The 12125-nt window shown below is 35.1% G+C and overlaps 1 protein-coding gene across 3 annotated transcripts in view; it reads right to left on the bottom strand.

Annotated features, from left to right (window-relative positions):
* CEP170 (centrosomal protein 170) overlaps positions 1-12125 on the bottom strand; it is a 114508-nt gene that overhangs the window by 51112 nt on the left and 51271 nt on the right. For all 3 annotated transcript variants that reach the window (XM_067293350.1, XM_067293351.1, XM_067293352.1), the window contains exons 8-9: positions 9527-10003; positions 6235-6881 (exon numbers count right to left, since the gene is read on the bottom strand). In XM_067293350.1, the coding sequence (XP_067149451.1) occupies positions 6235-6881; positions 9527-10003 (1124 nt within the window). The remainder of the gene's footprint in view (positions 1-6234; positions 6882-9526; positions 10004-12125) is intronic.

Here is a 12125-nt window from a genome sequence, read left to right as displayed (position 1 = left end):
GCTTGCCTAGTTATCAATTCATATTTCTCTATGAATTTAAGTGACATTTGAACACCTGGATGTAGAAATATCATTGGCTAATGAAGGGACTTTTAGGAAGCAAGTTTAACTGCTATTTTCCAAGTGTTCTCTGTTTACAAAGAGCATTAAGACACAACCATACAGTATTTATACTGGCGAGAGCAAGTGAAAAGAATGCAAGAGTTTGCGAGGGGTATTACTGATCTTGCTTAGAATTTATATTTTGTAAAATAAAGGTGACAGAGGACTATCTGGTAAACCTGTGAATGAATAATAATGCAAATAATCTAATTACAGAAGAGGTTAACTTACAACTCACTTCCATACCAGTAATACTGGCAGCATTCACTCAGTGTCAAGACATCAAAAAGACCACAGAATTTCATAGAAATAGTAATAATGTCAAGTTATTCAAAAATAAAATGAGTCAGAAGTCATAGTCAGATGCTATTCAGAGAAAATTTCAATAATACAAGATAGATTTTGTGTGCATGGGTGCGTGCTATTTGTGAAAAGCGTAGCTGAATTCTGTGCAAGCACAAGAACATTTTTAAGATAGAACTGACAAGTTGAGCAACTAAAGAGAGAAGACAGTTACAACGTGTAACAGCTGAAGACTGCGACTATTTGCAAATTGTAACCATCCTTCCACTACCTATACAATTCAAATATTGACAAATTTCATGGAGGACAGGGCATGAAACAGAAGTGTGGGGAATAAAAGCACATAGGCTGACCCCAGCTTCCTCCCCCAGCCCCTTTCACTGCCTCAGGGTGGAGAGCTAGGGCATAATTCTTACCTGTTTTGCAAAAGCGTTTCTCTTGTCAGTTGTGCTATTCCCCTTCCTCATTCTTCATCCTCCCTGTAGCTAAGGAGTTATATTTAAGCTGCTGTGCATTGTCTATTTTAGTGATGAGACAGGAATGTCCTCTCTGGTTCAATCAGGCACGAGATACGTACATGGTCTTTTGCCTTCTTTCACTGTCACAGTGAAATCAGCACAGTCCAATTGAAGGCAATAAAATTCCCAAGTTAAAAACTAAAGACAGTAAACTGTTCTTCCTAACCTGCAACGGGGATCCACTGTAGACAAAGGCTAATAGATCTACTTTTGGAGATGCACAACAGCCCCTTAGTGCAATTATACCTTTGTGCCAATAGGCAGAAGGAAACCTCAAGCCTTCACTAACCAAATAACTTTCCCCTTTGTCATATCTCAATCACATATATATGCATACCAATTCATAAGTGTAGCACAAGATAGACTTAATCACACTCTGCAGAAATAATTTATTCTCACTGGTTTGGTTACATGTTGCAAGTCAAGTACCTCCTTCTTGGGGGGAAGCTTCATGACTATTTTTTTTTCCAATAAAAAGAAATTTTAGCTTGGTCCTAAAAATTAGGTAAGTATTTCCTGGACACTGGAATAATGGAAAACTGTATTTGAATTTCAAAACTTCATATATGACTGAAGTATTTGTGACAGTAAGTAACTTTACAGGTCCCTCAAGCAATCTGCCCCTTAAATTCCTTAAGCCACCTAAGCATAGTTAGGAGAGATTAAAGATTCACCTTCAAAATTTGTCCAACTATGGAAGCACTTTTGACATGCAAGAAGCACAACCAACCTGCACGTTCTTTCAAAAACTTTTTGTAACTAAAGTATTTGGCATCAGTCAGCATCTTACAGAAGTTCTCTGCAAAGAACACATATAGCCATAACAGCTCTTTTCAAAATCCAGGCCCATGGAATGATTTTTCTGAACTTCATTTTATCACTTAAAATCTTTACTCACATGTGCACATTTTCCCATAAAAAGCTAGAAATAAAGCATAAATAGATATAGGTCTAAGAATTTATGCATTCTTCTCTTAGAAAAAGATCTGCATTGACACCTCATTATGAGAATGAAGAACATAAAGCCCTCAACATTTTGAGGGAAGTAGAAACACAGAAGTGTAACAGAGTTTTCTCCAGTGTTTTAGTTGAACCTAAAGCATATTAATTCCTTTAGTTAGATGAGGTTGACTTGTAAAGAAATGTTGAAGTTTGACTCCATAAAGAGAAATCAGTAATTTCTAATTACAGTAAGATAAAACAAGACAAAATAGAACATTATATCATCTTATGCTGTCTCTGATGTTAAATGCAAATTGAAATAAAGGTAGATTTTTCATGCCTTAGTGAGATTCTGAGGGGAGGGAATCAAGACATTCAACTCAATTTCACACATACATATAGCAGGCTGCTCACATAAATAGATGCAGTGAACACTAGCTACTGTTCTCAATATCATCCATTTTCTTTCTACAGTAGTTTTTCATACATGACTTTAGTTTTTGATATTTGGCCTGGAAATAGTTCTCTCTCTCTCTCCCTTTCTCTCTCTCCCTCTCTCTTTCTGTGTGTGTGTGTGTGTGTGTGTGTATGCGCATCTTTTTATAGACAAAACTCTGAAGTCTTTATGGAAGATTTTAAATTACAGTCAATCCAAGTGAATAACTCACATGAGTGAAACACGCACTGTCTTTTGAGGACTCCGGGCATATACAATTCTTGCATCTTTATTTTTTTATGTTTAAAAATGAAAACTTTCTGCTTACCATTTCTATGTCCTAAAATCAAATTCTGAATTTTAAATTTTGCAAATTTCTAAATAATTTAACAAATCTCTCTTTTCCTACTCATTTCAGTCTCTGTGATCATTTACATAGGTTGCTTTTATTCCAATGACCTTGCCTGACAGATCTTGATATATGCCTGAATTTCACTTTCATTGGCTCAGCAAGTTTTCTAGGTGCCAAAATTTGTGCAAAGCACAAGCCTGAATTTTTCTGAACCTTCCATTTTGGCTAAGTGACAGTCCATTCACTCTGAGACAGTCATCATTGCAGATAAATGATTACACCTATCTCTTATAGAAAAGTATTTCCTGGAAGTACTCTCTTTTCTCTGTTACTTAGAAGGTGTCTTCCTCCTGATTACTTTTTTTTTAATCTTTCTCATATTTTCTTTTCAAAAGCCAGGCTTTAAGATGTTCCAGGAATAAATAAATAAATAAATAAATGCCTTTTCTTATCTTACTCTACTACTGTAGAGGCAATACCTTCTTAGACACTGAAATAGTAGTGGAGCAGGAGATGGATCCTTAGCAATCTATATGAAATCAAGATGTTGGATTAACAATAACAGCATCCTTCTCTGATTTTTAAAGTGTTTCTTAAGAGAATCTATTTTTCTTGCATCCATTTCCTTGAATCTTTAGAAAAAGGCTACATGAAGCAAAAACAGTACTTTGAAAGGCAACAACATAGCTCAACATGAGGATTTTTCCCCTTTAATTATATATAAATATAGATTGTTTTTTGATTCTTCTGAGAATTTGAACCTCGATTTCCTGAACACCTCTCTTGGATCCTTAACTCAAAGAAGCATCATTAATCCCTACTTGATCTTTGACAAGTTAATGCCACACCTGCATTTGTGGTTTGCTCTTTTCCAGCAGAGACAAGAGTAGACTCTTAGCCTATGGGAGGGGTCCCAAGTGAATGAATCACACTGAAAGCAATCTTTGGGTATTTTGTTCGTTCTTTTTTCCAGTAAAAGAAGAAAGCCCTAGAACACAGAAACGTTTTATTCTGTAGGAAATTCTTCAGGTAAGCTAGGCATGGATTTTAGCATCATTCTAATGTAAATCGTTACAGATATATTGTTTGTGTTATCTGTGCAAATGTTGAAGGAATCTTTTGACTCAACAGCCACTCTTGAATGAAAATCAATTCAGTAGGCATCACAACTGCCCAGAAAAAAAGGCTGACTTGCCAAAGAGAGGTTATGCTAGAATTATTCATTAAATGTATACCAATACTCAAGAGAGTAGCACAGCACTTGAGACCTTAGTGGTTCAGTCCAAGAGGCATCCAGAGAGGGAAACTTGTAGATAAATTGCCAATAAAACAGCACAGACTCCTTAAAAGGTCTTATTTTCTGCAGATACTGAGATAGTCTTTATTTGACAACTACCATAAAGACAATCCCAGATGATTGCCATTTATCAGAAGTCTTAAATCTGGATTTTATCACAACTGCTCAGTATCTAAGTCCCTTTAATTTGCCCTTTCTAAGGAGTCAATAGGCTGACAACACTCCTTGTCTTATTCTTCATTTATCCACCTTTGGCAAACTGAAAAAACCCAGAGCATTAGAAAATTAAAGTGGGAGAGGTGCAAAGCTGAGCTGAGCTGGAGCAAGAAATTTTGGCTTCCATTTGATTTTGATTTTCTTCACTGTTTTTCTGCACTTCAAAAATAGTATTATACTTCTTTCATATTAACAAATCAAATAAGAATTATGCAGCAAGACTTACAAAAATTAAGTATCTTTGTACTGTGTTCAAATATACTGTTCATAATACTTCAGTACAGATGCTACATGAAAAAATATAGGAGAGCTCAAAGAATAAACATTCCTCCTTTACTTCCTAGTAAATCTTTAATTTCTAGTAGTAACACCTCTTAATGTTGCAGTAAGGGATATTTTATGATTTGCAAAAGCTTTTTATACAACATTAAGTTTATGAAGACATACTTTACTACCATGCTTAACGCAAATCTTCTCTTCATGTTCCTAAATCTCTCCCATACCAGCAGAGATGTTTCAAGAAAAAACTGATTACAGATATCTTGAACAGATATTAAAGAACACAAATAATTTGAAAGCTTATTAAACATTAGACAATATTACGGTTCTTATAAAAGTACACAAACTGTCAATTTCCAAGTCTTTTTTTTCCCATAGTTTCCAAATAAATCAACCCTGTTGCACAACTATACTTAGCAAAACCAGGACCTATATATTTTCTGATACAATGTAATAAGGATCTTTAATTTTCACTTGCTACATTTTAGAATGTTTTTAGTTCTCAGAAGTTGTCTTAATACTGAATGAAAGTAGCCAAAAGTCTCCTTTTTAGGGTCCATAAAAAGAGAAACTGTCACATTCATGATTTTATGAAAGCCAATCCCTTTTACTTTTATCCCACCAATTGTTCCTTAAACAACTTTTATAAAATGGAACTATCTAATAAAATTTCCCATTTCCCCACTTACTGTATCAGCATTCCCCCACCCCCCCCCAAAAAAAGAAAAATCAAAAAATGAAGCTAGTTTGTCTTTCCAAAAAAAAAAAAAAAACAAAAAAACCCCCTTCTTCTACATTTAGCCAAAACCAATAGCTAAATATATTTGTTCATCTCTGAAAAAGCTAGAGACGCATAGAAACAATTCTTAGATAACTCTATAACAAGTAAATAATAAATTTTTTCTTAGGTAGGCCAGAAACATACCTAGAATTGGATGCCAGCATTCTACAACAATGGATTATTTAGGAAAACACAACAATAAATAAAATATAGATGCATGCATATATATACACACATACAACACTCTCCCTCTCTCTCTCTCTCTCTCTCTCTCTAAATATACACACATATACATACATATATAAAGATCCTCCTCAAAAGTCAGTTAGGCAAAATGATTAAATGTAGCTTTTCCTTTAACTTCATGTTGAATCTCAAAAAAAGTTATCTGCAGTCTAGGTCATCGTAAGGCTCCTAAAGCTAATAAAGCGTATACCTATATTCAAACTATGAAAATGACATTTGCTATCAAGCATATTTGGAAAATGAAAATATTCTTAATTATACTCTTACTTTATAATGGATGCTGAAATTTAAGTTATTGCAGCTAAGAACTTTATGGAATATACTGGTATTGCAAGTACAGAAAACATTTGCAATCTATTTCTACATGTTAATTGTGAAAGAACTAATTTGCATTCTGAAAACTATGCAGACAATAGGATGTTAAGAACAGGTAAGTATTTTCACAGGAATGTAATAAATTTAAATTTAATAACTTTTATAAAAATACTAGTTAATTTAATTTTGTTGCCTAATATTCTTATAGTACTTAACCATTTGAAAATGCATTAAAACTACCAAGCTAAAAGAATAGCAGTATCAGCAGGAATAATTTTTAGTCAAATGCATGCTGCTGTTTTTAGGATGTTCCATATATCATAATTAAAGACTGATTGGAAAACTTGTATTATTGCAGCAGCTTTAATAAATAGAATTGACACGGTGCACTGTTGCCCACACACCACATACCAATTTTAGTAACACTGTATGTTCTAGGTTTCTCACCTTGTCAATCATTTTACGGGCTTCCATTTCTTCAGAATTGGGGTTTTCCAACTCAATAGTGTAAGTACCTTTGTCACTCTGGTCATCCTCATTGTCCTTTTCAGTAGCAGCAGAAATACGTTGACTTTTCAACTTTTTGTCCATCTCCTGGTTCTGATTAGGCCTATGGCCAAGGCTTCCCGAACTCCTTAACAATGCCGCTTGTAGGACAGGCAATGCAGCAGATTGCTCTTCTGATTTTTGTTTCAACAGTTTTGAATGAACACCATGTACTGCTCTGTGATGTGCTGAGCTAGCCTGCACAGATGAAGGAACTGCTTTCTCTGCTGATGTTGGCTTCACTCGTTCAGACCGTGCATGAGGTGTGGGAGAAGGAGTTTCTGGGCAGAGAGCTCCTACATTCTGAGAAAAAGAGTGCGAACGTCTCTTTCGAGGATGGTCTTCATCAAAAAACTCAATCATAAAAGCAGTCTGATTCACACCAGTTTGCTCTTGTTGCTTTTCTGTGGAATGAACTTTCTGGTGTGACTTTTTCAGCTCTGCATGATGGTGCCTTAAGTGCTCTTCAAGTGCTGCCCGCTTACTATAATGCCGGTGTGCACCAGCATTTTCTGAATCACTTTGTGTACCATCATCGTGTTTATTCCCTACAAAAAAGCAAAAGGATTTAAACAACTATGAAATCAAAGCAAAACAAAAACCCCAAACACTGAACACATACAAAAGAAACTGGCAAAGTAAAAAAGAAATTTCTAATTCATTTTCTGTTTAGAATCCAACAGCATTTGGTAACTGGTTCTGCAAACATTGTACAGCTACAGCTAAAGCTACCAGTCAAACAATGAAACCTTTTATAAGCTGATTAGTAACATTAGTGCATTTGAATTGCCTTCTCATCAAAATTCTAATCTACGAATACTTTATCAATGACGTACAGCTGGTAAGATACTGCCTTTTGTATTAAAGTTTGGAAATAACATTTTTCCCAATTATATTAATTTTGTTACACAGCCAGTTGATTACAAATGACTAATGAAACATTCTAGGCAAGGTTCAAACGAAATCCCCCGCCACTCTAATATATAACCCGTATATAACCTTTCCAGTTGCTAAAAATACCTTTTGAGGGCCACAGTTTATATTGTTGGATGGTCCCCACCAATTACAACAGCTTATCATAAGAAATGTCCACTTAAAATTGGAATTAATTGTTTATTACTCTTTCCAGGAAGTACAGTGAATTTTTCTACCATTCAGTCCTCTCAGCATCTGATGTACTACCATCAGGATCTAAAATGGTTATTACTTATTCATTACTACTACTACTTCGAGATCTATGGATATTGGTTATATATTTAATCAATCATATATACATACGTAAACATAGTCAGTAATGATGCCTTAAAATGTATGGATGGTTGAATACTCATACACAGTAAGTCACATTTACCATTGAGCAATCTCATGTACAATGAAATAGTTCACATGTTTTAAGTTTTAGGTCACTTCCTCCAGGGAAGGAACACTTTTGCCTTCTTTAAACTCTTTTGGATCAGGATTTATGTTTATATAGAACATACAAGTGATTTTTTTTCTTCTACAGAGAATAGCTTTTTAATGGCTTTTGCACTTACATAGAATAGGCAGCCACTCTTCATTCACAATAGGAATCATATGTTGGAAAGCCTTACTTAAGCAGGCTAGCAACACTGCATACGCAGCCAAAATTCTTACTACATTCCTGTCTGGGACAAAGATCTCCCTTTATTATCTATTTGTACAATGCCTAAGAAAATGATGCAATGGTTCATATACTTCCAAATAATAACAGTAAATGGCAACACCATTGTGAAAGCCATATAACATTATTTTAGCAGTGCGACTTCACTACAGGATATAGTAGGAAAAAGTGGAGGACAAAAACCCAAAATATTATCCACATTTTTTTTAAATCTAACTTTCAAAGCAGCTAGATACATACTGCACCTTTATGACTTGAAATAGTACAACATAAGAGAGAGAATACAAACAGATAACAGAAGATTACAAAATGCAGATAATTTGTCATGGCCAAATGCAACATATAACTTACACCTCTCTCAGCTGAATATTTATCATACTTTCATGAGTTTCTACTACAAGTAGAAGGCTAAAGCCTTGTAAACAGAGTCCTTCCTATTTATCAAAGTGGCATGGATAGTATTTAAAAAAATTTCATGAATATGATACAATATCATGAAGACCAAAGAAAGCTCTGTGATATTCTCTAGAAGAAGTATTACACTACTGTCTGAATGTTAGCACATTGGTGCTAGCATGTGTTTTCAAAATATTATTTTTTACATTAATTTGAAAGAGCTAGCCTTAAAAAGCAGACTTTTGATCAGTACAACAAAACATATTTCTTCCAATCCCAGTTAGCTTAAGAGATAGATATGGTACTCTTGGGGGGGGGGGGGAAATCAAGAAACTGAGAATTGCAGAGTTAACCTGCCAAAATTAAAAACAGAAAATAACAGGCACTTAAATTTCTTCAGAAGTTTTCATTTTTAAAGTTTGAATGTCACTAGGATTTTCATCTGCAAACCAAAACATTTTTCTTTATTCTGCTAAGTGGAATCCAAAAGAAAGTACACATTTCACAGTTAACATTTGATTTCATTTTATTTGAAATGTCATTGTCTGCAGTAAATGAACATGTATAATCAACTGGAACTTCAGCAGTATTCTTACAAATAAAATATTCTGCCAATTTAGTATAAAAATTGAGCTTCTTGGTCTATTTCAGATTCATGACTCAAGCTTGACTCCATCGTACATGATCAATTTAAGAAGAATAACTATACGATGCATACCTTGGCATTAATGATTTCCTCAGACCTCATCAATATTCACAGAACGTATGCTATCAGAAGAGTTGCTAAAGGCATAATTTGAACTTCAGAGCTTTGATTCTCAAAAGCAATTCAGCTTTTTAAAGTAACACACAGAAAAAAGTGAAATATATAAAATGTAGGTCAGGTTTGGGTTTTTTCTTTCTCCCTGATTTCAACTGCCTCATGATTTAGGACATCTCCAATTAGTATACTTACTGTAAGATGATTTAGGATTTGGCTTTTTACCCTCTTTTTAAAGACTTAATTGTGCAATAAGACTTCCCAGTGCAGATCCCTGTGCAAATGTGGAGTATCCATAATTTCAGCTGAACTCCGCAAGGGCTCAGGGATCCACTGGATGGTGGTGAAGGGCTGTTGCCTTCAGAAATAAGCATAGCTGGAATTATTCACTTTACCTTTCAGTCTCTTCAAGTACACTGGAACATCACTCTTAATACTTTTGGAATCCTCCTCTGTTGGTTCCCATATCATTCTGGGAGGATTGTTCTGTGCTAGCCAATCTGCTACTTTGCTCTCTGCAGCCATCATCACAGTTTGAAGCCCAGGCAGGTCCTGGCCACCAGAGGAAGAAGGCTTCTTCGACTTGTGGCGCTGTTCAGATGTGAATTTTGTCACATGATCTTTGATTGTTACTTTTCCTGGAGTGTTGTCATCAAATTCAATGGTAAAAGAAGCATGCCCTGCACCTGCTGCATGGGAGCTTTGTGTGTCTTTTGTTGGAATTTCATGAATAGCGCTCTCTGCTATTTGTGAAGGTTGCTGGAATTCTTTTGTAGGGATTTCAAAATAACTTGGCTCCCTACAGAAAGGATAAAGTTCTTCACTTGCAGCTGCAGATTGCTCCTCAGCTTGCTTGGCATCTGTGCTGCATCCTATTAAGAAAAATAAAAAATAGATTTCACAATACTTGGGAACTTCAGGTTCCTCAAGAAATTTCTGAACTCCTGTAAAAGCCACTTGAATAATTTCTGGAATAAACAGCAAGATTGCAGAGATGACTGAGCAACATAGTTCTGGAACTACAATTCCAGAATTACATTTAAAAAAGCATTACTGAAAAGAGCACGAGCTTTGGCTGTAAGGACTGTGAAGTGGCAAAAAGCTCGCTTTGATTTTGTCAAAGAAAATTTGCATTCCAACAGATTTTTTGATGATGTAAAGAGCAGATGAGTTATTAAGCAACATAGAAAACAGGCAAAAAACACCAGAGAAAATAGTTGAAAGGATCATTATAGCAATTCCAATCTATCTGAAAAATGTCAAATCAAGGTGCCCCCAAATTAAGTGCTAGTGATCTGGCTCCACCTCCTACAGTGGATGGCTAGTATAATTTTGTTTGGTGAAATTCTTTGGAAAAACAATTCATACATTAATGCAAGAGAAACACCAATTCTGCCTGGAATATTGTAACACTGATAAGCATTGGAAAGTGTTTTGGAACACAAATACATTTTATGTTTCTACAAAAGGTAAAAGAATTAAGCTAAATCCTAATGTCTGCTCGTATTCCACTTGTTATCTTAATTTGTAAAAGCACTGAAAAAGCAGATTAGAGCAACAATAGCTGGAAACGTGCAGCATGTTACAAAATCATGCTCTGAACTGGGTAAAGACAGCAGGATGTGGAAAAAGCATGGGGTAGGAATTGCGAGTCCCACTGTTCAGCTTGAATGAATGTTAAAGCTTCTTGTGGTTGCTAGAAAAGCTATTGATATACCTTTAAGAAAACAAGCCTTCTGATTGCATTTCACAGAGTAGTAAACCAGCCATAATATCTGGTGTAAAGATGTGCTATAAGCAACAGATGCTCGAGATGTTAGCAGCAATAGCAAGTTACATTCCAAAAGAAGAATTCTGAATAGTTCCTACATACTTTATCATGAACTACATTAAGATGTTTAAGAACTCATTTTAGTTTGCCAAGTAAAGGAATAAAAATGCAATTAAGTTTGTGTGGCTAAAAATAGCCAAACTGTATCAGCTGAGATAGTCAACACTTGTGTATGAACTGATTATGCAATAAGGTAGCAATGGAAACAGATTTATACTACAGTCAGGAGTTTAATGGGTACAGGAGGAAGAATGCCGTAATATGCCTCTGCTATTCTTCACAAACATATGCTTTTTGTGAATATTTAGGAAAAGATTAAAAAGTTATGAAAATTTTGAAAAGGATAGTAATTTGATATGGATAAATATGAACTAGCTTGGGACTAATGTAATAGTCGAAAAAGTTAAAAAAATAGAAAAAAAGGAAAAAAATGTAATGGAGGGATGACAATTAGTACGCGTTCCTGATTGATCACCATAATTGGATACCAATGAGATAAAAATAACTCTTTGATAGGGATTGTTTTAATTTATTTTATCTAAATGTAGCTGTTGCAAACACAAAAGATGCTCAGAATTTCATCACTCTATATTTTTCTGCTGCATGCCAAGAATATCCAAGCTAACACTTTTAACTGAGACAAGTTCCTTCCACACCAGCCCTTGCATTGTCAGCTTCTAAACCAGCCTGTACTGAGGAACCTTCTGTATTTTGAGTATCTCATCTCCGCTGGGTGGTTTTTAGGCACTGCAATAGCAACTCACTACTCCATTCTCTGGGAAATTGAATGCCATTTTAGTTCCCGTCCTGAAAACACTTTTGACAGCAGGTAAGCATTAAAGAATGAATCCATTTTACTGCTGCAAAGTTCATTAAAATAGCTTCTATGTTTAGACACAAAATATACAGAAATAAATGAAAGTCACATGTTGCAGCTACTGTATTTCAGGTGAACTACCACATCATTCCCCCACTGTTTCACCCAGCTAACAAGCTAGCATGGACCAAGCTCTGCTAAGGTCAAATCTTTAGCCAAGATCCTTACAGTATGCAATGCTATTATTAAACAGGACACTAATTCACCAGGGACCAAGCTCATATGTACTTTATTTTTTTCCTATGGTTCTATTCAGATTCAAAGCTTCAAACCTATGATTTTATGT

This window comes from Apteryx mantelli, chromosome 3 (assembly GCF_036417845.1).
Source record: "Apteryx mantelli isolate bAptMan1 chromosome 3, bAptMan1.hap1, whole genome shotgun sequence".
NCBI lineage: Eukaryota > Metazoa > Chordata > Aves > Apterygiformes > Apterygidae > Apteryx > Apteryx mantelli.
Note: the sequence above shows the minus strand (reverse complement) of the source record. Positions and strands in the feature narration are given on the sequence as shown.